The 25,799-nt window shown below is 59.2% G+C and overlaps 4 protein-coding genes across 8 annotated transcripts; 1 reads left to right on the forward strand and 3 right to left on the reverse strand.

Moving 5' to 3' along the window:
• Positions 1 to 312: 312 nt before the first annotated feature.
• SYTL4 (synaptotagmin like 4) lies at positions 313 to 7,413 on the reverse strand. 2 transcript variants are annotated; one of them, XM_083884104.1, is made up of 17 exons: positions 7,374 to 7,413; positions 6,460 to 6,607; positions 6,104 to 6,319; positions 5,479 to 5,588; positions 5,204 to 5,318; positions 4,942 to 5,049; positions 4,576 to 4,690; positions 4,378 to 4,468; positions 4,106 to 4,209; positions 3,911 to 3,997; positions 3,405 to 3,583; positions 3,114 to 3,216; positions 2,127 to 2,288; positions 1,576 to 1,681; positions 1,123 to 1,222; positions 691 to 899; positions 313 to 576 (listed from the first exon to the last, which is right to left on the reverse strand). In XM_083884104.1, exons 2-17 carry the CDS (start codon positions 6,567 to 6,569, stop codon positions 434 to 436), a joined length of 2,058 nt encoding a protein of 685 aa, XP_083740230.1. In that variant the 5' UTR covers positions 6,570 to 6,607; positions 7,374 to 7,413; the 3' UTR covers positions 313 to 433. The 2 variants fall into 2 exon arrangements, with proteins under 2 accessions (XP_083740230.1, XP_083740231.1); XM_083884105.1 differs by having other exon boundaries at positions 7,330 to 7,376.
• A 448-nt stretch (positions 7,414 to 7,861) lies between these two features.
• On the reverse strand, positions 7,862 to 11,634 carry TRMT12 (tRNA methyltransferase 12 homolog; the record flags this gene model as incomplete). The annotated part of the gene is made up of 7 exons (XM_083884189.1): positions 7,862 to 9,679; positions 9,746 to 9,903; positions 10,619 to 10,728; positions 10,801 to 10,951; positions 11,041 to 11,230; positions 11,307 to 11,454; positions 11,552 to 11,634. 7 exons carry the CDS (start codon positions 11,632 to 11,634, stop codon positions 9,188 to 9,190), a joined length of 1,332 nt encoding a protein of 443 aa, XP_083740315.1. The 3' UTR covers positions 7,862 to 9,187.
• Positions 11,635 to 11,904: 270 nt separating this feature from the next.
• Positions 11,905 to 19,633, forward strand: CSTF2 (cleavage stimulation factor subunit 2). Of its 4 annotated transcripts, XM_083883278.1 has the most exons (15): positions 11,905 to 11,985; positions 12,112 to 12,190; positions 13,104 to 13,273; positions 14,080 to 14,216; positions 14,332 to 14,451; positions 14,552 to 14,707; positions 14,823 to 14,946; positions 15,254 to 15,316; positions 16,419 to 16,478; positions 17,091 to 17,232; positions 17,594 to 17,745; positions 18,044 to 18,306; positions 18,693 to 18,818; positions 18,960 to 19,085; positions 19,211 to 19,633. In XM_083883278.1, exons 1-14 carry the CDS (start codon positions 11,928 to 11,930, stop codon positions 19,080 to 19,082), a joined length of 1,773 nt encoding a protein of 590 aa, XP_083739404.1. In that variant the 5' UTR covers positions 11,905 to 11,927; the 3' UTR covers positions 19,083 to 19,085; positions 19,211 to 19,633. The 4 variants fall into 4 exon arrangements, with proteins under 4 accessions (XP_083739404.1, XP_083739405.1, XP_083739406.1 ...); XM_083883279.1 differs by lacking the exon at positions 16,419 to 16,478; XM_083883280.1 differs by lacking the exon at positions 14,552 to 14,707.
• Positions 19,634 to 20,093: 460 nt separating this feature from the next.
• NOX1 (NADPH oxidase 1) lies at positions 20,094 to 24,716 on the reverse strand (the record flags this gene model as incomplete). The annotated part of the gene is made up of 13 exons (XM_083884335.1): positions 20,094 to 20,450; positions 20,642 to 20,766; positions 20,963 to 21,109; positions 21,196 to 21,358; positions 21,438 to 21,664; positions 21,831 to 21,923; positions 22,028 to 22,166; positions 22,420 to 22,601; positions 22,679 to 22,821; positions 22,899 to 22,983; positions 23,064 to 23,174; positions 23,581 to 23,676; positions 24,672 to 24,716. 13 exons carry the CDS (start codon positions 24,714 to 24,716, stop codon positions 20,324 to 20,326), a joined length of 1,683 nt encoding a protein of 560 aa, XP_083740461.1. The 3' UTR covers positions 20,094 to 20,323.
• Positions 24,717 to 25,799: the final 1,083 nt, after the last annotated feature.

A 25,799-nucleotide genomic window follows, 5' to 3' on the forward strand; every position in this document is an offset into this window, starting at 1 on the left:
CTGGGAAACAAATGTTTCCTGGGACCACAGTCCCCAATCCCCCCCAGGCTGATCCCACACAGTTCCATCCATGCATCCAGTGATGCAACTGTGTATGGAGAAGAGGGTGGAGAGGACAAGGAAAGAGCAGACTGTGGAACGAAGAATGGGAAGAAATAAAAACACAATGACATTTCAAAGCATTTTGCCCGGGGGAGAAGGGAGGGTCCACAAGGACTCCAGTTCAGCCTGAAATCTGGTACAAGGGCTTATGACAAGAGAAAAACCCTTTAAACGAAGCTAGGCCAAGAAGATTTTCTGCCCAAGCCTGTTAGGAGAAGGTCATGTTTATTAAAGTATAAGAAAAAAGAAAAAACAATGCATATTTGGCAGCTTTGCCAGGCTGTGCAGCAAGTGTGGCTGCCGACAACAGTGCAGGTCCTGGTGCCACAGCCTATGGCCTCAGCTTGCCCATGGTGGGGCGCAGCTGCAGTGTCCCCTCTGCCCAAGAGCCCGGGTACTGGAGCATCTTCTGCCACAGGTTCAGCTCCTCGCCTGTGGAGTCCATCCAGTCCACAGCCTGCCCATTGCTCATGCCTGCAGAAAAGGATAGACAAAGTCCCATGTGGAGAAGCCTCCTGCCCACAGCACAGCAGCCCCACCGAGGCTGCTGCTGCTGCCCAGAGTCTGCTGGGCCCACAGGCTCCTCACCATTGCCCACCCCCAGACGGACACCCCCGAGGAAGTCGTTGCTGGACAGCGGCTCCCGGTCCCAGACCGTCAGCTCCAGGCAGATGTGCTGCAGCTCCTCAGGGTTGATCCCATTGTAGACAAAGGTGTGGTTGTAATGAGGGTTCAGGGTCTTCTTCACCACAGGTGTCTTCCTCTTGGAGGCTTTGTTTTTGTGTGGCAGGAGGTAGCTGGGGGAAGCAGCCCCATGGGTGAGCCACAAACAGGCAACTGCCTCCTGCTCTGGGGGCTGGGGGACCTCAGCACCCCAGGACCTGGCCTGGACCCCCCCTTCCTGCCTTTCCTGGCACGGCTCAGGAGGAAGGACCATGACACCATGCAAGGGGTCCTCCTCCAGGTCCCCCAGCAGCTTTGGGAGGACAGTGCCTTCATCACCCCAGGACCCTCACTCACCCCTTAACAAAGCTGTCTGAGGTCCCCCCAGACTTGGCTGCTGTGAGGTTTTTGGCTTCTTTGATCCATACCTGGAGCTCACCACCTTCCCCTGTTTTGCCTAGGAAAAACCCAACACAGCAGAAATTAATTTAATTTCTACCACTGGAAACTTCTGGAAAGTTCCTGCTGAACACCCTTCATCCTAGAGGTAGGTGCAGAGCCTGGACTGGCATCTTGTTTTGCCTTCTCCTTTATTGGCCCCGCCTGCTGAGGCAAAGGCAGACAAAATTGCTTCATGCAGGGCCCAGTGGTGAAGCCTGGTCCAGCCCCAGGGAAGAATGGAGCTGGTTCAGGCATTGCAGAGGAGAAAGCTGCAGTCACACCACCCAAGAACCCCACCCAGAGGCAGCCTGCATGGCCGTAAGCAGGACCTGCAGGGCTACACACTGATCCTGGAGCTTCAGCACTTACTTTTCCTGCCATTCCCAGCCCCTGGAGGCTTGGCAGATGGGATATACTTCATGGAGACAACCAACTCCCCCTTGCACTGGTGGAAACCAGCAGCATCTGCCCCAGTCTGCAAAGAGGTGAGAATTACCAACCACTGCAGAGAAGCCATAGCACACACAGTGACAGCCTGGTGTGCAGCCCCTCCCCAGGCCAGGACAAAGGACTTGGCTTCTCCTAGACGTGGGTGAGCTGGCACAAGTGCCTGCAAACTCTCCCCAGCATGACCAGTGTATCCTACTGCATACCAGTGTGTAAGATCCTTTGGGATCTTATTTTGGCCCAATCACCTGACAAGAAGGAGGGAAGCTAGGCTCAAGACAGAAGACCCGCCCTTTTTTACTACAACAGCCCTGCTGTCTGCATCTGGGGTTTCCATATCTCCAAACATTTAATTTGTCACAAGCCTTTTGGCAATGCTCAGCTGAGGTCTCCACACCCCTTCACCCACTGAGGGCTATACCCCAAAGAGGAGGGAGGCTGTGGACAGCAGGGCTGGGGTGGCAGGGGCACACCTTGCCATGCAGGGGTAGGAACTCCTCCAGGTGGCTCTCGAAGTTCCAGGCATTCAGTGGCACCTCCACCTCCCCCAGAAACGTGTTGCGGCCAAAGCGGTCGTGGTGCCACACCGAGAACTGCAGCGTCCTCGCCAGCAGCAGGGACTTGTTAATCTCATACTGGGGAGAGAGAGCAAAACCCCTGGTGAGCAGGGAGCACAGGATGGGGCAGGCTTGGCAAATTTCATCAGCTACAGCTCATGAGCAACAGAGGAGACAGGTTTGAGAAGCAACGGATGCGCACAGAAACCTGTTCCTCTTTTCTTTCTTGCTGGAACCTCAGAGTCCCAGGGCAGTGGTGCAGGAGCCTGTGCTCTCCCAGCAGATGGTCCTTGGAGCAGGACTCATGATATCTGGCCATTCCACCACAAGCAGAGCTCTGCCAGCCTACTGAGCCTCAAGTGGTCAGAGCACAAGGCCTCAGCAAACCTGGCTGTGGGAGCCTAAAAACCAAACCACAGCTCTCATTTCCTCCTGTGCAAGAGTGCCTGGCCTCAGAGGTGTGCTGCCAGACTCAGAGACAGAGTCAGCCAGCAGGGATGCTGTTCTGCCTTGGGGCCCAGAACTGACTTATCTCTACCCCTGTGGGGTGCTGCCCTCCCTCCTGCCATTGTAACCTCCCTCCAGGGGCCAGGAAGCCTTCACCTTGGAAGGAAATATCCAGGGTAAGCTGGATGCCTTGCTCTGGGGAATGTCACAGGAACCAGGGACATGTCCTGTGACACAGTCACAATCTGCACCTGTGCCTCTGCCCCACCGTGGCACTGGGACTTGGGTGCTCAGCCAGAGCAGAACTGGGAGTGCAGGGATTTTCCAGCTTTCAGGGTGCAGTTTCTGGACACGAGTCCTCTGCAGAGACCCTGTTGCAGGGTTAGGAGCTCACCCCTCCCCTTGCTTGTTCCAGCAGCATCCTGAGTCCCTGCAGCCCAGCCCATCCCCACTCACCTTCAGCAACTCATTGTACAGGGGATTGACGGTGTTGCGTTTGATGGTCGTCTTGCGTTTCCCTTGCCGGGATTTGTCAGGCAGAAGGTAGGTCTTCACATACCTGAAGGGAGAACAGGCAGCACTTCAACAAGGTCCCCCCACAATTAATCCTCTGAGCTCCCCAGGGCAACTCCAGACCTTCTGGCTCGCCAGGACCCTCCCATTACAGCTCCCATCTCTGGTGGGTACCCCACAACCCAGCTGGGCACCACCAGTGGTGCCAGCAGCCATCGCCCCCTTGGCTCTCACGGGTTGGAGCGCTTCCTCCCCTCGTCCCCGTAGGCCAGCTGGCGACACTCTTTCACATGAATGAACAGGGTCTGTGTCTGCTGCTCGTAGCTCAGGGAGAAGGAGATGCCCCCGGTGACAGCCACACTGCCAAAGTCACCGGCCTCACTGTAAATGCTGACCATGCTCCCCAGTGTGCTCTGGAAGACATGGAAGGGCTGAGCTGGCACAAGATCACCTGACAGTTCTTGATCTTTAGAAAAGTTATTCCCTATGCCTCTTCTGCACAGCCCCATTCACCTCCCTGTGGCTGGGTCTGGCCACAAGTGCCTCCCAGCTCCCTGTACGACAGCTGAGTCTGAACTTTGCTTCCCTTCTAGGGGGCGAAGCCCCCACACACCAGGGTCTTATCCCTTCCCTCCAGGAGCTGACTGCCTGCCTCCCTCCCACCCAATCCGTCAGGACTGCCCTTCTCCACCACTTCTCCCTGTAGTGGAGCAGGGCACAGTCATGGTACGGGGGCTCACCGAGGAGGTGCCACTGCGCATGCTGCCCCGGGCCACGCGCTGCCGGTGGATCTCCACCAGGTTATCGATGTCCTCCTCCTCCTCCTCCTGCAAGGAGATAGACAAGCCGCCTGTGTGGGGAGCAGTGGGGCACAGCCAGCCAGACACCCAGCTCCTCCAGCTGGCAGCCATCTCCAGGCACTCTGAGGGTCTCACCATCTCTGTGTTGAGGCCAGGGACTGACTTGCTTCTGTCCCCCAAAGAGCCACCTTCCCCCACAAGGTCCCCGGGGCGCAGGTCGATCACGGACTTGGTGTAGTCTGCATGAGAGGTAGTGAGCAGGAGGCAGTGGCACAGAGCAGGACAAGCAGAGCCCTGCTGCTCCCTCACCAAGAGGCTCCCCCAGCCTCTCCCAACTGCACTGAAACCCTTTCACAGCCCAGGGAGGAGGAGCTGCCCAGCAGCACCCAAACCTGTGCGTCTCTCACCTGCCGGCCTCACCACCCGCCGGGGATTCTTCTTGAATATCGTTTCATGCTCGTCCACCAAGGTGCTGCTGAGGGTCCCCACAGTGGCATCCTGGGGAGGAGGAGTCCCTTCAGAGCAGGGCAGGGCTAACAGCTCTGTGGGGTGCCCAGCCCCACACCCCAGGACAGGGCTGAGCCTGCTGCAGCAGCGTCACGCACCCGTCCGTCAGAGAACGCGTTTTTGGAGCGGAGAGGGAGGGTCAGGCTGGAGGAAGCAGGTCCTGCTGGCACAACAACCTGTTTTCCAGGGATGCCTCTCTCCAGGGAGTTCCTCCTGTGGCAAACAGAAATGTCTGTCCCAGGCCACAAGCACAGCTGGCAGAATAAGTGCTGGCCAGGAAGTGCCACTTGAGCTGCCTGTAGCAGCCTGGGAGCCTAGGACCTTCCTGCCCAGGGAAAGGCTCCAGCCTAACCAGAGGAAAGACAGCTTTCCCTCTCTAGACTGAGAAAAACACACTTTGGATGAAGGTCCGACCCTCTGCCAGCCAGTCTTGCCAAGGACAACCAACCCTGGGACCCTCTCACCTGCCCCCCACATCAGCAGGACTAGGTCTGTAGCTGTCCAGGCTCATGTTTTCCATGGACTCTGTGTCGCTTTTGCCATCCCGAGGGTCTGAGGCATCTGGAAACAAACTGCAGACAAGCAAAACCACAGGTATGTCCTGTTTGGCGAGGAGGTTGGTCTGAGAGAGCTTCTGTGCCATCAGTGATCCACGTGGGATGGCAGATTCCTCTCAAACTCACAGCAGATGAGAGCTGGAGCGAGGGGGACAGCAGGGATTCTTACCTGGACCCCTCTTGGAGTGCAGGGGGGCTCGGCTGCCGGACTGCAGAGGAGCTTTTAGGCTCACTGAGCTGGGCTTTCTGGAGGAGGGTTTGTCCCACAGTCTCTCTTTTGCTGGCTGGAAGGAGAGAGGCATCAGGAGGAACACTGCTTCAAGCTCATTGCTGCAGCAGGAGTTGCTCCCATGCAGCTCCACACTGGGCAGAGGTGCACAGGGGAAAGCTGGAGCACCCCAGATGGCTGGGCTGTGGGAGAAGGCATCACTGTGGCACCCCTACCTGTGGGCCTGTGCCGCAGGGACAGCCGCACCATGTCACTGCCCAGGTGGTTGGCAAAGCGGTTCACCCTCTGGTCATAAAACCAGTCTCCCGTTGTCTTCTTCAGCTCACTGCAGGGCAGGGGATGGTGAGGCAGTCAGGGGCAGCAGGGGCTCTCTGCAACCCACCCTCAGTGCTGCCACAAACCAGGAACATGGGCGCAATGGGCAAAATCAGCAGGTGACTGGGCAGAGACAATTCACTGAGCAGCTGACAGGCTCAGCTACATCCTCAGCAAACATGTGAGCTAGCCAAGTTTTGTAGGACAGGGAAGGCCAAAAGGGAGGAAACCTGGGATGCTTGAAACACAGGCTATGCAAGAGACACAGGGGGAAACAGTCAAGTCAGGAGGGTGAAGGAGTAGGGTGGACATGAAGGAGATGCAAGAGTGGGGTATGACTCATTTCTCCATCACCCAAACATGGAAACCCTCTCCAGGAGTGACAGCAGAGCAAGCTGCCCTGCACTGGAGAGGACCAGCCAGGCTAGGAAAGGCTGGCTGTGGTGCATCAAGCTGAGGCAACTGAAAAGAGGAAGGTGACAGGAGGCATGTACAGAATGCCTACCACTTATCCTGGCTACTCACGCCTCCTTGGTGCAGACTTTGCAGCGCCAGGAGCCGCTGGGGTTGTAGGAACGGCAGTCCTGACACACCAAGTGGTTGCAGCCCCGGCAAGTGTTGGCCTTGGGGCTGACGCGGCCTAGGCTCTGCTGGCAGCGGGCGCAGGTCCGCTCACTGTAGCGCTGGCTGCCCCGCTTGGCTCCCTTGCGCCGGATCTCCAGCAGCTCATTCTTCAGGCGCCTGCTCAGACCCGACACCGGGAGCTGTCAGAGGCGCCCCGCGACCCCGGAGGACACCCGTCATCCACACTCTCATTCATCCACCCGCTTCCAGAGCAAAGCGGGGAACCAGCTCCTGCCCACCTCCAGCCGCGTTCGCACCTGATCCTCCTCTCCTCTGCCTTGCGGAGCTCCTCGTCGCGCTGTAGGACCTGCAGGATCAAATCTCTCTCCACGTCCGACAGGAAGGACAGATCCACAGCCTCCGACATCGCTCCACCCGGGACAGCTGGCTCTCACCGGATGCCAGCTAGGGACATGCCAGCTGCTGAGCCCGAGTCCCGCCCTCGAGGTGCCCCGTGCCCGTTCCAGGGGCTGGACGGGATCGCGGCACCCAGGACAGCGGCCCGCCCGCCGTCTGCACCGCCCTGCCCCGGGCTGGGCTCGGGCCGCCTGCCAGCCCCGCCGCTCCGGTGACCTCAGCCGGCTCCGTGGGACCGGGCTGACGGCCAGCACCCGCGGGCAGCCCCGGCAGGAAGGAGCCGCCCGGGCTGCCCCTCCCACGAACGCACCGGAGCTCGGAGCTGCCCGACCCCGGGGAGCCGCCGGGAGCGGACACGCACCAGGGACAGGATCCGGCTCGCAGGCGGCGGCACCAGAACCCGGGCGGCCGTGGCCGCTCCAGCCCCGACGGAGCCGGAGCGCCTGCTCAGCGGCTGCAGCGGCTCCCCGCTCCCCGCCCGGGTCGGCGGAACCGGCGGAAGGGACTTTCCTGTCCCCGCGGCCGCGCTCTGGCGTCCCTCGGGGAGGAGGGAGCGACGGGACGGACCCCAGGCTCCTGTCTGTCGGGGAAAGGGGGGCCCGGGGCCGGTGGCACCGCGCTCTTAGCGCGACCACCGGGACTGGGAACTGCCCCCGTGCCGGGACACCGCGGCTCGACCCCCGGACCACAGAGGGATCCCTGGCTCCCCCCGACTCCCCACCAGCCGAGGGATCCCCGTCCTCCCCCGTTAGCGGAGGAACCTTCGGTACCCCCGCCAGCGGAGCGCCGCCCGATCGCACGATCCTCCCGGTACCTGCAGCGGCTCCGGCCGGCGCCTCCCGGCAGCGGGAGGGAGGAGCCGGGAGGGGAGGGCGGTGCCGGTGCCTTAAAGGAGCCGCGCCGGCCTCACCTGCGGCACCGACGGGGCGGCCCGTGCGGGAGGCGGTGCCCGCTCTCTCCAGCCCCTTTCTCGGCCCGATGAGCCCCGGAAGAGCAGCGGCTCCAGCTCTGCGGGCCGAGGCCCCACGGCCCTGACTAGCTGGGCAGCTTCTCCCGAAGAGCACAGAGCGCACCCACGCCCGAACTCCGGGGGATCCCCAAAGAAGAGGCCCTGGGGCGCGGCTGTGGTGTCCTCCCACCGCAAAGCTCCTGCCGCTGCCCTTGTCCTTCGTAGCAGAGATACGGTCCCCGCAGGGCGCCTCGTCCCTGCCCCCGCAGCACAGGCACCAGAGGAAGAACCCTGAGCACACGCGGCCGGACGAGGCGTGGAGTTCCACCCGTGGGGAGGTGGTTTCTCGCCCGGGAGGACACCGGGGGAAGCTACCTGGGTGCAGCCCCAAGGAACACGAGAGGACGCGGCTCTGCCCACACTTTCGACCGCGCCCCAGGGACAGGAGAGCTAGAGGCTCCCAACCCTGTGGGAAGCGATGGGACACTAGCACAGTGGGGAAAAAAAAAAAAAAAAAAAAAAAAAAAAACCACGAAGACATCAAAAGGCCAGCGGAAGCTTCTGCATGGGTCAGGGGTTCACTCCATCGGGAGTACAAAACATATATGTAGAAGGCTTTGGGCTTGCAGGCAGACAATGCCACAAAGGCTTTGCTCTCTGAGCCCCTCCACACACCACCCTAGGAGCCAAAGTCCCCAGGCCAGACCCCCATGCTTGCATCAGTGTTCATGTTTTAACTAGACACCAACAAGAGATGGTGAAAAACATCTTTATTTTGAAAAAAGGTAGAAAGAAAACGAGATAGACTTATTTCCAGTACATTAAAAATGCATGCTTGTAAATCTGAGCATAAAGCTTGTCCCTGACCTGCTGAAATGAACCCAGCAGGAATTCAAGGCTTTTCAGCACTGTGGCTCTCTCCTTTCTGAAAATGGGGCTCAAGGTGCTACCACGTGTCCAAGACCTGGGCAGTGACTGGCAGAGCCAGGCTAGAACACTGGTACTCTGAGCCCCAGCTTGCTCCATTCTTTGTCTGGATCCTGAAGGGATCTGCCATGGGAGCCCAACCCTGAGTGCCCTGGGTTGCAGTGCTGCCACCTGGGAACTGGGGGACATAAGGCACATCCAGGCTGGCAGCAGGACACTGCAGGTAGCATCTCCCTCCCCCTGGTGCTTGATACCGCCTTTGTAGGAATGCATTTCCCACACCCCCAGCAGGGGTTTCCAAACAGGGAAAGAGTTTCCATTTACCTTTAGACATTTTAGGAAGTTTACCTAGATTTTTTCCATACCCTGCTGGCAGTGATTGGCTCAGAGCCGAGAGAGAAGAATCTATAGGATCTTGTCACTGTTCTTCAAACCGTGTATCTGTCTCTATTGGCTGCAAGCCAGGTTGTCCTTCCTAAAAATTCAGTATTTAGGAAAGGGCCCAAAGAAAGTAAAGGGCTTTTTGGAGTGTTTCTAGCAGGGTGTCAGAGGTTTCTTGGATACCTGTGCGTGGCTTATCTTTTGTTTTCTGTAACATTTGTTCTTTTGTTATTTTTCCTTATTAAACTGTTTGCTTTACAAAACACCTCTGAAGAGAGGTATGGCTAATTAATTTTAGCCAATTCTGTGCAAAGGCTGGACCCTTGGAGACTGATACATTTACATGTGGTTTATAAGACTCTGACCACCTCCTAACCTGTATCACACCCTTCCATGGGAGCTGGAGCCTCAGCAGTGCCTGTGCCCTGTGGAACGGGCAGCACTGGCTGGCACTGGAGGTCCAGCACGAGGTGATGCACGTGTGGTGCATAGGACTTCACTACCTCGACGTGCAGGATGCTGCTGCACCACGGCCGCCCGTGCAGCTCTGCCAGCAGCCCTTGGATCCGTGTGGCCGTGGCTTCAGCCCACCTCTGCCACTCGGGCCTGAGCCTGGCCCCCAGCGCCTCCTCCCCGCCGTCCTCTGTTGGGTGCTGTGCCTCTCCCCCAGGGTTGACTGCCTCTGGAGAGCCCCGCTCAGCCTGCAGTGCCGCAGTTGGTGCCAGGGGAGTCTCCACGTTGTGGTGGATGTGGAGAATCCCGCCCATGTCCTTCTTCAGCACGCGGCAGGCCACCGGCCAGCCTTCCTCCGAGCTGGGAATCAGCCCCAGGTTCACCCTGTCTGCCACATCCCGCAGCTGAAGCTGGGAGGAGAGAGGAGGTGAGGGGAGGCCTGCAGGGAGGGGCCCGTGGCCAGGTGCAACACTCACCTGCCGGCTGTCCCCGCTGTGGATGCAGCAGCGATCCCGCACCCCGTTCAGCACCAGGGTCCTGTGCAGGGCCTCCACGGCATGGCTGTTCCACTCACAGGCGTGGACAAAGGCAGCTCCCGCATGCACCAGGAACGGCAGCGTGAAATAGCCAATGCCTGCAGGCAGGAGGTGGTGGTGCCTGAGGGCAGGGACCTCCAGAGATCCACACTCCTCCTCCCTGAGGGCAGGGCGTGAAATAGCCAATGCCTGCAGGCAGGAGGTGGTGGTGCCTGAGGGCAGGGACCTCCAGAGATCCACACTCCTCCTCCCTAAGGGCAGGGTACGATGCACACTCCCTCTCTGGCTCTCCCAGGCTGCTTTGCTCTGGGCTGGAAAAAGCCCAAACACTGAGTAAAGGGAAATTTATCCCTTCCTCTTCTATAAAAGCAAAATCTGCCTTGAAAAATGTTTAGAAGAGCTTATTTTACCTTCAGTCTTTGGCCATCAGGTTGAGACTTGCCCAGCTCAGCAGAAGTGTCCAGATTACCATTTAGTTTGATTAATCCAGAGCAGTTTTGTGGGTGCCATGTCCTTTCAGTGTGGCACAAACTGGAAGCACTAACTTCCTTAAGCACAAACAGTGGCAAATCTTTCCCCTGGATCCAAGTGATTCTCCAGACCAGCACAAGATACAGAGCCTGAGACAGGACATCCTAAGTGTCCAAAGGCTGCAGAGAGACAGGCAGACAGCAGTGCCAGGATAGCTGAAGGACTCACAGACAAGCTAGGGGTTCTAAGCCTGACTATTTTTCATTCCAAGCTGGAAATGACATTTCATGTCTACCCGGATGCCATCAGCACCTGCCACTCCCCATCCTCCATCCCCATTACCTGCATAGAGATCCACCACGACCTCCCCGGAGCAGGGCAGTGAGGCCACACGCAGCTTCTCCGTGATGTTGCCCGGGGAGAACATGCACTTGGTCACATCGAATGTGTACCTGGAACACCCCGCCCAGATGGTGAGGGCAGTCCCTTCCCCACACCAGCCGCATCCTGTAGCTCCTGCCCACCTGATCCCGTTGTCCACGTGCTCCACCCAGCCATGCTGTCCCAGCAGCAGGGTGACACTGGGGGTCCGCATCCCATCCGGCATCACCCGTCCTCGCCTGGCCACCCGCCGGGCCCCCAAAGCCGAGGCGACCGTCTCCCAGAGCTCCGAGCCTGCAACACGCCATCCCAGGAGATGTTGGGCCATGCGGGCAGGACCGGGGCGGGCAGGACCGGGGAGGGCAAGCCCAGCTCGCCCTTACCCAGCCTCTCCCAGGGCGCAGCCTTAAAGCTGTAATCGCTCAGCAGCACCAGGTCGCCGTGCCTCTGCCAGGCGTGCGGCACATCCCGCTCCAGCTCCTCCGACCAGCCGGCACCCAGCAGCCGCCGCAGCTCGTCCCGCAGCCTCTGGGCAGGCGTGCGCCGGCGTGTGGCCCTGGAGGGGACAGGGTCCTGCAGCGAGGACGTGGCAGTGGGGCTCGGCGCCCACCGCCCCACGTAGGGCTCAGGGCAAGGCAGCGCGACCCACCTGGATCTGCACCAGTTCACAGGGCATCTCCGGGGTCAGGCAGAGCTGGGAGAGCTTCTCCTCCAGCACGGGCAGGGCCACGCGGCCGCCTGGAATCCGCTGCAGCTGGTACCGCCCGTCCGAGAGCCGCTCCTCTTCCAGGCGCTCCCTGCGAGGCAAAGCATGGCCAGGCCCCTCACAGCCCCGCACTGCCCTGCTGGAGCAGCACCGGGCTCACATTCCCCCTCGTTCCCACTGCCCCTCACCTGAGGCGCTGGGCGAACCTCGGTTCTGTGGCCAGCGCAGGGACACGGATGGGGACAGGGATGGGGACATCCGTGGTTTCCATCCTGCCGAGCCCCAGGCGGTGTCAGGCTCGCCAGGGACTGTGCCTCGGGGCCGGTGCCCGGAAGGGCATCCCTGAGGCGGCGGGGCTGCCCGGAGGCCGGCTGTCGGTACCGGGAGAGCCTCGAGGCCGCAGTAGCCCCGTTCAGGGAGTCCCGGCACCCCCGCCCCGCTCCCACCGGTGCCGCGTTTCCCGCCGGAGCGCTTTCTCAGTGCGCCGCTGCCATGCTTGTTGCGGGCGCAGGCGGAAGCGACTGGACGGCTGGCGCGCGGACCGGAAGCGGCGCGGGCGGCGCGATGGCGGGGCTGTCGGTGCGGGACCCCGCTGTGGATCGGTCCCTGCGCTCCGTGTTCGGTGAGGCCGCGGGGGCGGGACCCCGACCTGCAAAGGGAAAGGGGCAGGGATGGGCAGAGGAAGGCGGATTTCTCCCCCCCCCCCCCCACCTCCGTCGCTGACCGGCGGCATCGTCTATCTCCGCAGTGGGGAACATCCCGTATGAGGCCACGGAGGAACAGCTGAAGGACATCTTCTCGGAGGTTGGGCCCGTGGTCAGTTTTAGGTGAGAGCGGCCGCAGGCCTCCCCCGGGTCCCCCGCTCGGCGCATACCGAGCCCCGCGGGCTCCGCGGAGCCGGCCTTGAAACCGTGGAATCGTAAATCGTTAACGTTGGGAAAGGCCTCTAAAATTATCTAGCCCAGCCGTTCCCTCAGCGCTGCCAAACCTACCGTGTCTCTTAAGTGCACATGCACACACCTTTTAACCACTCCGGAGATGGTGACTCTGCCACTGCCTTGGGTTGCCTGTTCTAATGCTTGACAACCGCTTTGGCGAAGAAACTTTGCCTAATATCCCATCTAAACCTCCCCAAGCCCCCCTCGAGGCCATTTCCTCCTGCAGAGCGTGAGGAAATGCAATCCCAGCATCTGCGGGGTTGTGAGGCTGGGCCAGCTGTGCTCAGGGCAGAGGGACCGAGTGGCTGTGCCAGGGTCACCTGGAGATGGAGCACAGTGTCCTGAGCACAGCAGATGGACATGGGCACACAGTTCTGGGCTGGAGAGACCACCCTGCTGTGGGTGATAAGTCAGGCTCGGGTCCTGGTCAGGCTCTGTGCTCCTCACTCCCATCCCTCTGCCTCTCAGTGGTGTTTTCCAGGCTTGGCACCAGGCCCTGGAGAACTCTCAATTAAGGTTTTGGGAGCTGGGGAACAGCCGGTCCCATCCTGTGCCTCGTGGGGTCATGGCAGGCACAGAGCTGGCTCTGGTGGACTTCCTGCACACCACAGCTTTGGAAACATCCATGCCAGGAGCCAGCAGCCCCTTTGTCTTTGGCATTGCCCTGATTGCTGTGTGCCTTGGGCTGGCTCGGGAGCCTTCCCTCTGCTCCCAGCACTCCAGCCCTGTGTCCTCTCTGGGGCCGTGGGCACAGCGGGCTGCCCACACTGCCCTCAGCAGCATTGCTCTGCTCACCCTTCAGGCTGGTGTACGACAGGGAGACGGGGAAGCCCAAGGGCTATGGGTTCTGCGAGTACCAGGACCAGGAGACGGCGCTCAGCGCCATGCGCAACCTCAACGGGCGCGAGTTCAGCGGCCGTGCCCTACGTGTCGACAACGCTGCCAGCGAGAAGAACAAGGAGGAGCTCAAGAGTGAGTCAGGATTTTTGGGGTCTTGTGCCTTGGCAGCACTGCAGGGAGTGTCTCTCCTGCCAGGCTAGCACAGCTGGCCTGCTCTGAGGAGTGTTGTGAGTGGTTCCACAGGGGGATGCGTGGGCTCAGCTCTGTGTTTTCACTCCCAAAATCACAGAATTATTTAGGTTGGAAAAGGTTTCTAAAGGTCCAACCTTTGACTAAACATCACTGTGTTGTTGTAGGGCATGAAAGAAAGATGAGAGACTCCAAAATTTTCAGAAGGCAAAGAGCATAGAAAAAAGGCTTCATGGTCTAATTCTTACTACCTTTTATAAGGTGTTCCCATATAGACTTAACATGGTTGGGGAATAGGAACAACACCTCTCTAATGCCTTTCATTAAACTACAAAACCAGAAAACACCAGGTGGAGAAAGATTGTTTTGAGAAAGGAGAGTTGTTTGCCAAGATTGCTTTGAGAGGAAGCTTTCTTGAGAAATTTTTCCTTGAGAAAAAGTTAGCAGCTGCTGGCAGGTTAAAATCTCTCAGACCCAGAAATATCAGGCCCACACCACTGTAACAACTAGACTGAAGCACTAAATGACACATCCAGTCTTTACTTAAATCCTGCCAGGAGCAGTGACTCCACAACCTCCCTGAGCAGCCTGTTCCAATGCCTAATCACCCCTTCTGTGAAGAAATTCCTCCTAACATTTCCCTGTTTTCACTGCCTCCTTTTCCCCCTGATGGGCTGGTGCTCCCCTCCTGATAAGCCCATTACACACGCTGTTTATGCTGCAGTATGAGGTCACCAACTGTATTGCAGGCTTGGGCACAGGTGCACCCATCATAGAGTCACCCTATGGGGACCCTGTCAACCCAGAGGATGCCCCTGAGTCCATCAGCCGGGCAGTGGCCAGCCTGCCACCTGAGCAGATGTTTGAGCTGATGAAGCAGATGAAGGTGAGTGCAGGAGGGCCATGCTTCCTGTGTGAGCACAGCTCCTCCTGCCACTCCCCGCCCCCTGCCAGCCCCTGTCATGCTTTATCAGAGCTCTGATCAGTGCCTGTCTCTTCAGCTGTGTGTCCAGAACAGCCCCCAGGAAGCCAGGAACATGCTGCTCCAGAACCCACAGCTGGCCTATGCACTGCTGCAGGCCCAGGTGGTCATGAGGATCGTCGACCCAGAGATTGCGCTGGTTTGTCCCTTGCTGCTCATCTGGGGTTGGGAGGATATTGGTGGTAGCCTTTGTGGAGTGGCAGCAGAAAAGAACTCCTTTCTCCTTCCTCCTCCCCTAGAAAATCCTGCATCGCCAGACCAGTGTTCCTCCTCTGATCCCAGGCAACCAGCAGGCCGTGCCAGGGCCAGGGCCTGGGCCAGGACCGGGACCTGGGCCGGGGCCCAATGCGCAGCTGAACCCACAGAACACCCCATCGTCCCAGCCGCAGGCCATAGTAAGAGCCTGCACAACACATGAGCTGTGCAGAAGAAAGGGGCAGTGCCAGCTTCGGTTCTCCCAGCTGGGCACATGTCAGGGGTGTTCCTGAATTCAGTGTCTCTCCTGGGCAGGGCGGGATGCACGTCAACGGCGCCCCTTCTCTGATGCAGCCACCCATGCAGGGGGGAGTGCCAGCCCCAGGACAGATGGCTGCCCCTGTGCAGGGCCCAGGCCCTGGCCCCATGGCTCCAGGAGGTGAGTTTGGGCCCAGCTGCCCCACCTGTGAGCACACGGGTCCTGCAGACGCGCTCCTCTGCCTTCCCCCTAACCAGAGGGCTCGGCCCTGTGAGAGCACATATAATCCTATACTGTACATTATGGTTGTGCTGCTGCCAGAGGTGGGCTGCAAAGTTGGATTATCCCTGGGGGGAACCAACACCAAGGGAATAAACCTCCAGATGCTCCCCCAGGAGCTAGGAGCAAGAAGGTATTTGGGACCAAAGGAACGGGTTAGTCCTCAGGGATGGCTGAAGAGGGGTCTGATCTCTGCCTGTCCCCTCAGGTGGGATGCAGCCACAGGTTGGGATGCCGGGTGCAGGGCCTGTCCCCTTGGAGCGTGGACAAGGTAAAGCAGACTTGTGTAGTATTGTGTGTGGTGTGAGCCTTGCTCAAGTGAGCAGTGCTGTGCCCCAGCTCTCTGCAGCCTTGCTGTGCCCAGCCCTGGGGCTGTGCCTGGGTCTGTTCACTGGGGCACAACGCTGTGGTAGCAGCTCCCTGGCTCCCAGGGCTCAGCCCATTCCTCGATTGGCTCCCAGCTTGTTCTGCACCATGTTGTGCAGTCGTGCCCTGGAAACCAGGAGAACTGCCTGTCCCCACCGAGCGGGATGTGCCTGTTTTCCACCTCTGCGAGTCTGTCTGTCCCTGTGCTTGTGCAGGCAGGCAAAGCTTGCTCTTCTCTGGTCCTTGTCCTGCTCCTTTGCTGCCTGGGTGCTGGGAAGCAGCTAGTGCGGCCGCCGCGTCCTCCCGCTCTGTGCCCAGCAGAGGGAGCTGCGTCTCCTTTCTGTCTTGAGGCTTGGCAGGGACTTTCCGGAGAGTGACGGCTGGGCTTTCCCTCTGCAGGCACGATCTGTGCGGCCCGGCCGTGGGGCCCGATTCCTTACGGTTCACATGTTGCCATACATAGGTTAGTACGACACAGGTGTTTCTGTTCTCCCAGGAGCAACACACGGAGACACCTGTCACCTCAGTTGCTTTGACTTCTATCCTAGGCCTTGTTTCAGCAACATGGCTAGCCTAGTCTGAGATCCTTTGGCCTTAAGGGCAGCTGACTCTTATTTTCTTTGGGGTGGGCACTGTCTTCCTGAAAACTACCTGATAGTTCTTGGCACCCAAAAGGTTTTGGAGAGCAGAAGCTGGGTGTGCGTTATGGGGCCAGTGTGGCCCCACAGAATGCTGCGTCTCTCGGCAGGATGTCTTCTCTCCCTGCCTCCTCTCCCTGAGTGAGGGAAGGACTGTGCCACGCTGGCTGTCCTGCCTGTGGTGACAAAAGTGGTGTTCATGGAAGAGGTTGATAAAGCCAGAACTGCAAAATTTTCTCTGTAGGTTTTTCTGGGGACTTCAGGGAGTGTGATCCTGCAGGCAGCACTGTCCCCAAAGCTGGTTGGTGCATGTGTGCATACACTATTTTACGTGTCTGCTCTTTCCCTCTTTTCCTGCTGCTTGCCCAGGGAACCTGCAGCTCTCGCCCGTGGGACCTGCCAGGCCTGCGTCTATCGAACGCGTCCAAGGTATCCCGGCACCCGCCAGCTCCCTCTTCCCATGGAGCTCGTTGTGGAGTGTGCAGAGAGCAGCTCTCACTCTGCTGTTCACAGGGCCAGGGACTGGCATGTCACTCCTTGTAGCCTGACAGCAGTAAGAGGAGATGAAGGAGACAGGATTTCTTCTAGGACTACAGGAGAGAACAGGCTAGAACCATGCACAGAGCCTCCAGTGGAAAAGGAGAGCCTCTTTGGAAAGGGCTTTTGCCTGAGATCCAGCCCCCTTTGACACTGAGCTTCCAGGAGCCGTCTAGGTCTTGCTTTGCTCCTGGCCCCACATCAGCAGCGTGTTGATGCCCAAGCTTGTAGGGATTACCGTGGTGGCAACCATGCTTGATTTGTGCCCTGGTGCCATAGGAAACCTGAGATAAAACCAGAGAAGAGAAAGAGAGAAATAAAATTGGTAGCCAGGGAAGGGGCTTTGGTGTGCTCCAGCCTCATGCGTGGGGCTCTGTCCCCTGCAGACAGCACAGCTCAGGGGAGCAGCATGGCTGCCCCATACCTGGCCTGAGAGCACCAGGCAGTCTTGGCATGGCCCTGGTCTTGCAGATCCTCACGAGCTCTTGTGTGTCTCCCTGGCAGTGCCCATGCCAGACCCGAGGGCCCCTATGCAGCGTGGACCTCTACCTGCTAGTGGCCCGCCGCCCCGAGGCCTTTTGGGAGATGCCCCGAATGACCCTCGCGGAGGGACCCTGCTCTCAGTCACTGGAGAAGTGGAGCCCAGGTGAGGGGAGAGGGAATGAGAGGAGCCCTTGGCACTGTCCCCTGCCCAAGAGTAGCCTCTGGCTGAGGACAGGGATGGCACCAGCCTTCCAGGAGTCACTGCTGCCTCGTCGGAGGCCTGTGTCCTGCCAACTGTGGGGGCCAGCCCATTTCCCCGGGGAAGGGATATCCCCGGGGTGATGGCAGCTGCCCTGTGGCATAGGGCCACCAGCACCCAGCCCTGTGCCAGACTCACCCTCCTCCCCTGCAGCTTCGGGGGCAATCCCAGCGCTCTGCCCAGACCATGCCAAGCCAGTGTCTGATTCACACTCTCTCGCTTTTTCTCCTCCTCCTGCTTTGCTCTCCTCGTCTCTCTGCGTCAGAGGTTACCTTGGGCCGCCCCACCAGGGAGCCCCTATGCACCATATGCCTGGTCATGACAGCCGTGGCCCCCCCCATGAGATGAGGGGGGGACCCATGGGAGAACCCCGACCACTGATGGGAGAGCCGCGGGGGCCCTTGATGGATGCTCGAGGTGAGAGAGGGGGCATGAAATACTGGGTGGCTTGGATTGTGCAGGCAGGAAGTCAGAGTGGAGCCGGCTGCCCTGACCCAAGGCATAGGAAGGGGGTTTGAGCAGCGACATGACTGACTCCAGGCGAGCAGGGACAGTCCCAGGGTGCAAGGGACTTTCTTCAGGCATGTCCTCTCTGCCCCCAGCCCTGCACTTCTTGGGTGCTTGCTGGCCCCCAGACAAAGGAAGCGGCAGGCTCACTCCCACACTCCCTGCAGCACTGCTTCCCTCAGGAGCTTACCTTGTGTTTCCTCCGCAGTTGGAAGAGATCCCCGAGGACTGGAGCCGCGCGGGCTGGAGCCCCGTGTGATGGAGGCGCGAGCCCTGGAGGCGCGAGGCCTGGAGCCGCGGGTCCTGGAGCCACGAGTGCTGGAAGCCAGGGCCATGGAGGCCAGGGTCCTGGAGCCCCGGGGCCTGGAGCCTCGAGGGCCTGGTCCCAACCCGCGTGGCCCAATGCCTGGTGGGATACAGGGTCCTGGGCCACTTAACATGGGAGCCAGTGGCCCACAGGGGCCCCGTCAGGTACACATCTCTGCTCAGCTGGTCAGGCACCAACAGCATCCTGTAGGCTGGGGCTGGGTGGGGGGAGGCCCATAGAGCAGCAGCTCTGGGCAGCACCAGCCTTTGTCACTGGCTCTGAGGGGTCAGGGCAGCTGTCCCATTTCTCCAGGCTCTGCCCATCAGCTGGGGACAGGACAACATTCAGGCCTCTCTCCACCTCTTCCTGAGATGCAGGAAGGAGCACAGGAGTTGGGAGAGGAGAGCACATAAAATACACTCTCTCTTCATGCTCAGGCATCTTCAAGCAGTCTGTGAGGGCATCCATCTAATCATCTGTTTTACCTTCCTGGATTTGTATGGCTGAGTCCAGAGACCCCTCAGTCCTTAACTCCTCTTTTACTCCCCAGGTTCCTAACATGGCTGGGGCAGGTATGCAGGGAGGAGGCATTCCTGGGGCAGGAGTCCAAGGAGCTGGTCAGCCTGGAGGCTTCAGCCCTGGACAGAGCCAGGTCACCCCCCAGGATCACGAGAAGGTGAGAGAACAAAAGGGAAAGGGTGGGACAGTAGGAGCAGCACTTCCTGTTTGCCTTTCTGTGGCAGGGGTCAGCCCCTTCCTGGCTCTGGTATGCTGTGACAGGGTGGTATGCTGGTCTCTGACCCCTCTTTCCCCACAGGCAGCACTGATCATGCAGGTCCTGCAGCTGACAGCAGACCAGATCGCCATGCTGCCCCCGGAACAGCGGCAGAGCATCCTCATTCTGAAGGAACAAATCCAGAAATCCACAGGGGCACCCTAACAGGTGATGTCATTAACTTGGTCTCGTGCTGTGCCTGTTCCCCTGCAGTAAAACAGAGCTGCCTAGGATGGGACTCTGCCCTGCTTCTCTCTGTGCCAGGCTCACCCTCCTCCCCTTCTTTCTGGCAGGCACAAGATAGAGATGCCATGTGCCTGGATAGAGGTGATGCTCCTTGGCAGCTGCTTCTCATTGCTGCCTGAACCGACAGTGCATTTTGGGAGAAGTTGTGTCACCCTCAAGAGGTCTGTCCCTCCAGTTCTACTTTTTTTTTTTTTTTTTTTTTTTTTTTTTTGTCTGTGTCTTTTTTATGATGTTTGAAATAAAGTTGGTGGAAGGTTTGAGCAAATCCATGTCCCTGGCTGCCTTGTTTGGTCTCTCATAGAGGCCAGGATGGGAGTGTTGGGTTCTGGGAACAGTGTGGCCTGGCTCCAGTCTTGTCCAAACCACTTGCCATCCTCCCTCCTCCCCACACCAGGATAAGAACTAGTAATGGAATTTCTTGTGCCGTGCTGTTTACAGGGTGTAGGGGAAGGGCAGGACAGTAAGCTTGGCTTTCTACCCTGCTGGGAGGGCAGGAAGGGCTCTGGATCCTATTGCAGTATCACTTACCATGCCAGCCTGCTCAGGGTTTCCCTCTTTGCATACCTGGAGCAGAACCTGGTGTGAGCTGCAGTGGGAGCAGAGCTGTGTGCTGGGTGCAGGCTGGCTCTGGGGGTGCCAGCGAGCCCCTGCAGAGGGGTGTCTGATCCTGCACTCTAGAGGGTTTGCTAGCAGCCAAGTCTTCTATTGTAGCCCCACAAGGGGGCAGAGCATGGGCTCTCCTTTGTACCTGCACAGTTGAGTCACCACAGAAGCTTTCATTACAAAGAAAAGGAAGTTTAATTTATTCTTATACAAAAGACTGTTTAGACCCTGAGGGTCACATTTGGCCCCTGACACCTACATGGATCCCCATTCCGTGGTTCTGCCCAACCTGCTGGGCTCCCACTGCTCCAGCAGCATCACAGTGAGGGGACTGGGTGGAGCTACAAGACCCACTCGCTCCAGGAGGACCTATTGTACACCAGGACAGGCAGGCAGCAGTCTTTGAACTTGGAATTTCTCATGGAGACAGAGTACCTTGCTGTGTCTTGCCTGGCTTCAGTGCATGCACAGATGCTTATCCCTGGCCTTGCTTTTGAAAAAGCTTGAGGCAATACAGTCAGGGTCCCTGCCTGCTGGAGTGCCAGCCTCGCCACCACTTAAAAGTTTTCCTTGTTGAAGTAGAATTTGACCTTCCTGGGGTCCAGGCTGGAGTGTTGGTGACAAGACTTCTGCAGGCTCTTTGCCAGGGCCTCTGGCCCACAGAGGAACACACCAACCACTGTCCTGCAAACAGCATGGGGAGGTTAATGCCAGTTTAATGGCAGGCAGGCAACTCAAGGAAAAGTGATTCAAAAGCTTTTTGGGCTCCCTGCAGGGGATAGCACATCTCTCCCAAAATCCAGCCCAGTGCTGTGTGCCAGGGTAGAGAGGGTGCCTCCAACTCCAGCACCCCAAATTCCTTGTTCAGCTCTCACCTGGGGTGGGCTGCAGCCACTGCTGCAAACTCCATGTTCCACATAGGCCGCCCAAAGATGGTTTTGTGCCTGAGGCCTGTCACTGTGTCCGTAGCAGTGTCGAAGTGGAGTGCCACATTGTTGGCCTGGGCAAGCAGGGATGGTGAGCACCACACTCATGAGCCTCCCTCCAGTCCCCCACCACAGAAGAGTTGATCTCACTAAACAGTGTGCCTGGACCTTGTGCCTAAATGCCATTGTCATGCTTGCCCTGCCCTTCCTGCCTAGCTTGGCCACCCTGTATCCCCCTCTTGCAGCCAGCCCGGCCTGTGGCTGACTCACAATGCTGTTGTTCCAGCCCGTGAGGAAGAGGCGGTAGGTGAGGAAGTCTGCCTTGCCCGACTCAGCCATCTTCTGCTCCAGTGAGGCAAGCAGGTCGTTGAACCAGGCAAAGGCTCCAGTGTCCCGGCAGAGCCAGTAGAAATAGATCTGGGATGCAGGGGGAGAGGGATTGCTCAAGGTGGAGCAGAGCCAGAGGGAGAAACCCACAGCTGGTCCCATGGGACACTTGATACCTTCTTGATCTTGAGGGCCTGGTCACTGTGCTGGAACTTGTACCAGATGGACTTGAGGATGGAGGCAAAGGGGGTGACGCCGATGCCTGCTCCAACCAGCATGGCCACCTCGTACTGGAACACGTCTTCACTGGCCGTGCCAAAGGGACCATCCACCTCAATCCTGGCCAAAGCAGGGCCTGGGTGAGAGGTACGGCCTCCCCAAATCCCTGGCATGACCTGTTGGGCCTTCCCCAGCCTACCTGGGTGTTTCCAGTTGGAAGGTGTCAATGAGGCGCTCTGTCCAATCACCAGCTGCCCGGATGTGGATGGAGAAGAAGTCCTCCTCGGGTGCAGAGGTGAGGGTGAAGGGATGCCACTCTAGCAGGGAGATGGCAGGGCAGTTGACAAAGATGTACTGCCCCACCTCCATGCAGAAGCCCTTCTTCTGCATCTGCAGCTCCAGCACGCGGGCAGGGTGCATGACCACCTGGGGGCACAGGCAGGGCTCAGTGCCCAGCCTGGCACCTGGCCCTAGGAAGAGGCTGTGGCTGTGGCCCTTGCCTGCCTCCCCATGGCCACCACAGCGAGGAGCTGTGGCACTGGTGACTCCAAGGGTAGGAGCTGGCAAAGGAACAGGCTCCTCCACCACCCACCTTGTTGACAACCACCTTCTGCTGTGCACGCCAGACCCGCAGAATCCGCTCAAAGACATAGAGGATGATGGGGGCAAGAACCCACTTCCAGGACTGTGAAGATGGAGGAGAGCAAAAGTTTGGGAAGGGCCAGGGCTAGAGCATCCCAAGGGCAAGGGAAGAGCTTCTCCCCCACAGCCATCCCATCACTGCCCTACCTCGGCAGGGATGCTCCCAAACTCGGGGTCTTTGCAGCAGTCATGGGTGCAGTTCTGGTCCCGCTTTGTGAGGTACTCAGCACACTGATAGGGGTGCACCTCTGCCATGCTCTGCTCCGTCTGCCCACGCACCAGCCCACTGCGGGGGAGGTGAGGGATGAGCCCAGGGGCCAGCTTCTGCCCCCAGCCAGGGCTGAGCCACACTGTGTAAGGCCAGCTGGGCTAGCCCGCCCTGGGAATGGCACTTCACAGCCCCACTGGGCTCTCCCACGGCTGCCCCACCAGAGGTGTGTGTCCACTGCCCCACTGGAGGTGTGTGTCCACTGCCTCACCAGAGGTGTGTGTCCACTGTCCCTGGCTGTGCTGCCCCGGGGGGGGCTGAGGAGCCTTACGCAATGCCGTGGATGACGAGGCCAGCGAAGTAGACGAGGAAGAGGTGGTGTGTGTACCAGAAAAGCTCAAAGTAGTTCCTGCGGATGAACTCAGTGGAGGACGTGACCATGAGGATGAGAGCCAGCGTGATGATCACCCCTGTCAGCCCCGGGATGGTCGTGAAAGCCACGTACTCAACGGTCTGCAGGGGCAGCAGGCTGGGTTAGGGGAACAGGGGACAGGTGGTGATGGGTTGCTGGATGCCAAGACCACACTCACAGTCTGGTTGGAATGGATGGGGTTCAGCCACTTGGTGTCCTGCAGGTGCATCTTGGAGAGGACAGCAGGGAGGTTGCCATCAGTGGCCTGTTGGCTCTGGTTGTAGCGCTCCAGGTTGAAGAGGTGGGCGATGGTATGCACAGCTAGACAGGGGACAGGGGACAGACAGTCACCCACCAGCCAGCTCCCCATTGTCGCCCCACCCCAGTGCAGAAGGTACCTGTGAGCAGGGCCAGAGCGTAGGCCACCAGCTTGTGGAAGGTGAGGTTGTGGTCCAGCTGCCTCCGCAACGTCCGCCTGCAGCACTGCAGGGAGCAGCAGCGGCATCAGGATGGGGACAGGGATGGGGACGGCCACACTGGCTGTGCCACCATGGGACACTCACCGAGCAGGTCCCACGGAGGAAGGAGAGCAGGTTGCGGCAGACGGGCAGCAGGATCAGCATGCTGTTGAAGTTGAGGCACTTGGCTGATGCTCGAGCCCATGCCAAGGCAGACTGGGGAGAAGAGAGGGGTAAGCACCACTGTCCTGTCATGCTGTGCCAGGACTGGGGTGGGATGGGGCCAATCAGTGCTGAGCTGGGACTGAGGGATGCTAGGCTGGGAACTGGGATGGAGAGATACTGGGCTGGCACGTGCACTGGGAGGGGTTATGCCAGGAGAGGACTGGGAGGGAGAGATGCTAGGCTGGGCTGGGATGCTGTTGGACTGACACCAGACAGGGATCAAGATAGGAGTGGCATGGTGCAATGCCAGGCTGCAGAGTGGGACAGAATGACGGTGGGCTGGAAGAGGACAGAATGTGAAAGGGGCGTGGGATGTTGCAGCCCCCACCCTACTGCAGAAGGGCCCCAAGGGGCTCGTCTGCCTGGGCAGGCAGGCTGCTGTGGGGGAGCACCTTACCCCAAGGATGGCCCTGGTGTAGAAATACTGCTCGTCCCGGTCAAAGAACAGAAAGTAGTAGGTGAAGAGGAAGATGTTGATGCCCAGCCAGGCTGCCTGCAGGGTAAAGTCACAGCCTCATGAGGGACCCAGGAGCCTCTCACTCTGCAGCACCCAGGGCTGGGTCAGCCAGAGGGCGTCGGGACAGAGTATCCTGCCCTGTTTCCTTATGAGCTGCCTATCATGCACAGGGCTGGAACACGGCCAAAGGTGGAAAGAGGTGTGGAAGTCTTGCAGAATTGGTATCTTGTCACACACTGCCCTGTGCATCACCCATGCATGAGGAAGGAGGATAGGCAGGAACAGGAAATGCCCATGTAACGGGAGGGAAGGCAGATCCAGAGGGTGGTCAGGACTGTGTGGGAAAGATTCTGGGCGAAGGAAATTTCACAGGGACCTGGCTCACCTGGCCCCACTGTGCTGCTGTCCCCTGCCTAACCCCACTGCATCCCACACTGCTGCCTCTCACAGCCACTGAATTTTTGCAGTGGTCCCAAAAAAACCACCCTGACGTGTATTTGGGTTTTGGCTGTTTTTCTTTTTAAAGTAACTTAAAAAATTAAAATAGCCCAACTGTCTGTAAACCCCCACATTCCCATGCATTCCCATGCCCCTCACACAGCGCTGAGCAGCTGATGGGTGCTGGCCAGGCAAGCTCCGTTACACCAGAGATGCTGCAGCACGGCAGTGGCAGATGGTCCCTTCGGTGCCAGCTCCTCACCTTGCCATGAGTTCTCACAGAATCCTCCTCCTCTCACAAGGGGAGAAGAGGCACGTGGGAGGCTCCCAGCCAAAGTAGCTGGGCAAAGCAGACGCATTTTTAAGTTTCCTAGGACTCCCTTTCCCGTGAGCTGTATTTTCCCCAAGACTCCAGTTTTCCAGAGCCCAACCCTCGCCTGCTGTACGCGGGCTGGCGGAGCAGAGGGTCGTTTCTCCCCACAGCCCAGCCCCAGCGCAGCTCATCACTCCCCATCTCCCCCACGAGCCCCCCCAGGTCCCCAAAGTCCCCCCGCCCCGCGCTACCCAGTGAGCCCCCAGCCCCGGAGACTCACGAGGACGGCGGCTGAGAACCAGTGGTTGACCAGCCAGTTGCTCATGGTGCTGTGTCCCCGCGGCCGCCGCTGCCTGCCCCGCCCGCCCGAGCCTGCCCGGCGTTTTATGGAGGCAGCAGGCGGTGCGGCAGTCCCGGCCGCGGGAGCGGCGCCACGGGGAATTTCCCCCGAGAAGACTTTAAGGAAATGCTGGTGGTTTCAAAGGCCACCTTCCAGGAAGGCAGGGCTGTCCCAATCGGCCAACACTGAAATGAGCCTCTTGTGCTGGCCAGGAATGGGCCCCCGCTGAGAGACCCCCCGTGGCCCCACGGCTGGGTGACACAGGGTGGCTGGCTGCTCTCCTGGGGTTTTGCAACTTCTGATGACAAAAACGGGCTTTTTTTGTAAGGTAGAAATTTCCTGGGAAGAAGTTGGGGAGGATCCTGTGCCTGGCTCAACAGCTGTTTTTCCTGGCCTCCCTTACCAGCCCCCACTGCCTGTTTTGCAGGGAAACCGCCAAAGGAAGAGAAGCATCCTGGGGTCATGGTGCTGGCACCAGTGCCAGGATCCAGCCCGAGTATCCATTATAGGACACTTGTGCTGTACTTCCATGGGCCCTCCAGAGCTGATGAGCAACCTCAGTCCAGCACTCAAACAGAGCTGATCCCAAATATGGGTGCTGGGGTGGGGTGTGTCACATTCCTGGCTCCTGGTTTGGGGCCAGGATGCCTGGGTCCCACTACCACTGCTGTGCCAGCCACCCTTCCCCTCCTGCCTGCCCTCCACTATCTGCCCTAAGCTCTGGGGTGTCCAGTGCTCCAGCTGGGAACAGCAGCCTGTTCTGGGCCCCTGAGCCTGGAGGAACAGGTCAGACAGGCTTGCTCCTTGCTGGCATGCTGCTCTCTCTCCTGGCCTGCATCCATGGCCTCGCTGACGGAAGCACAAGATGAGGCCAGCCCCCATCCCACCATGCTCCTGGATCTTACGGGCTGCATGGAGGGGCTCCCCCCATCCCCACTTCCCGCTGGGACAGCCCCATTTCAGTGCCTGCAAACAAGAGGGTTACGTGGACAGGAGGTGTGTGCACCCGTGCCAGCCCTGGTGGGACGTTCCCCACCCTCCGCATGAGTCACTGCGAGCACCCAGACA

This window comes from Zosterops lateralis (assembly GCF_965231275.1).
Source record: "Zosterops lateralis genome assembly, chromosome: Z".
Classification (NCBI taxonomy): Eukaryota; Metazoa; Chordata; class Aves; order Passeriformes; family Zosteropidae; genus Zosterops; species Zosterops lateralis.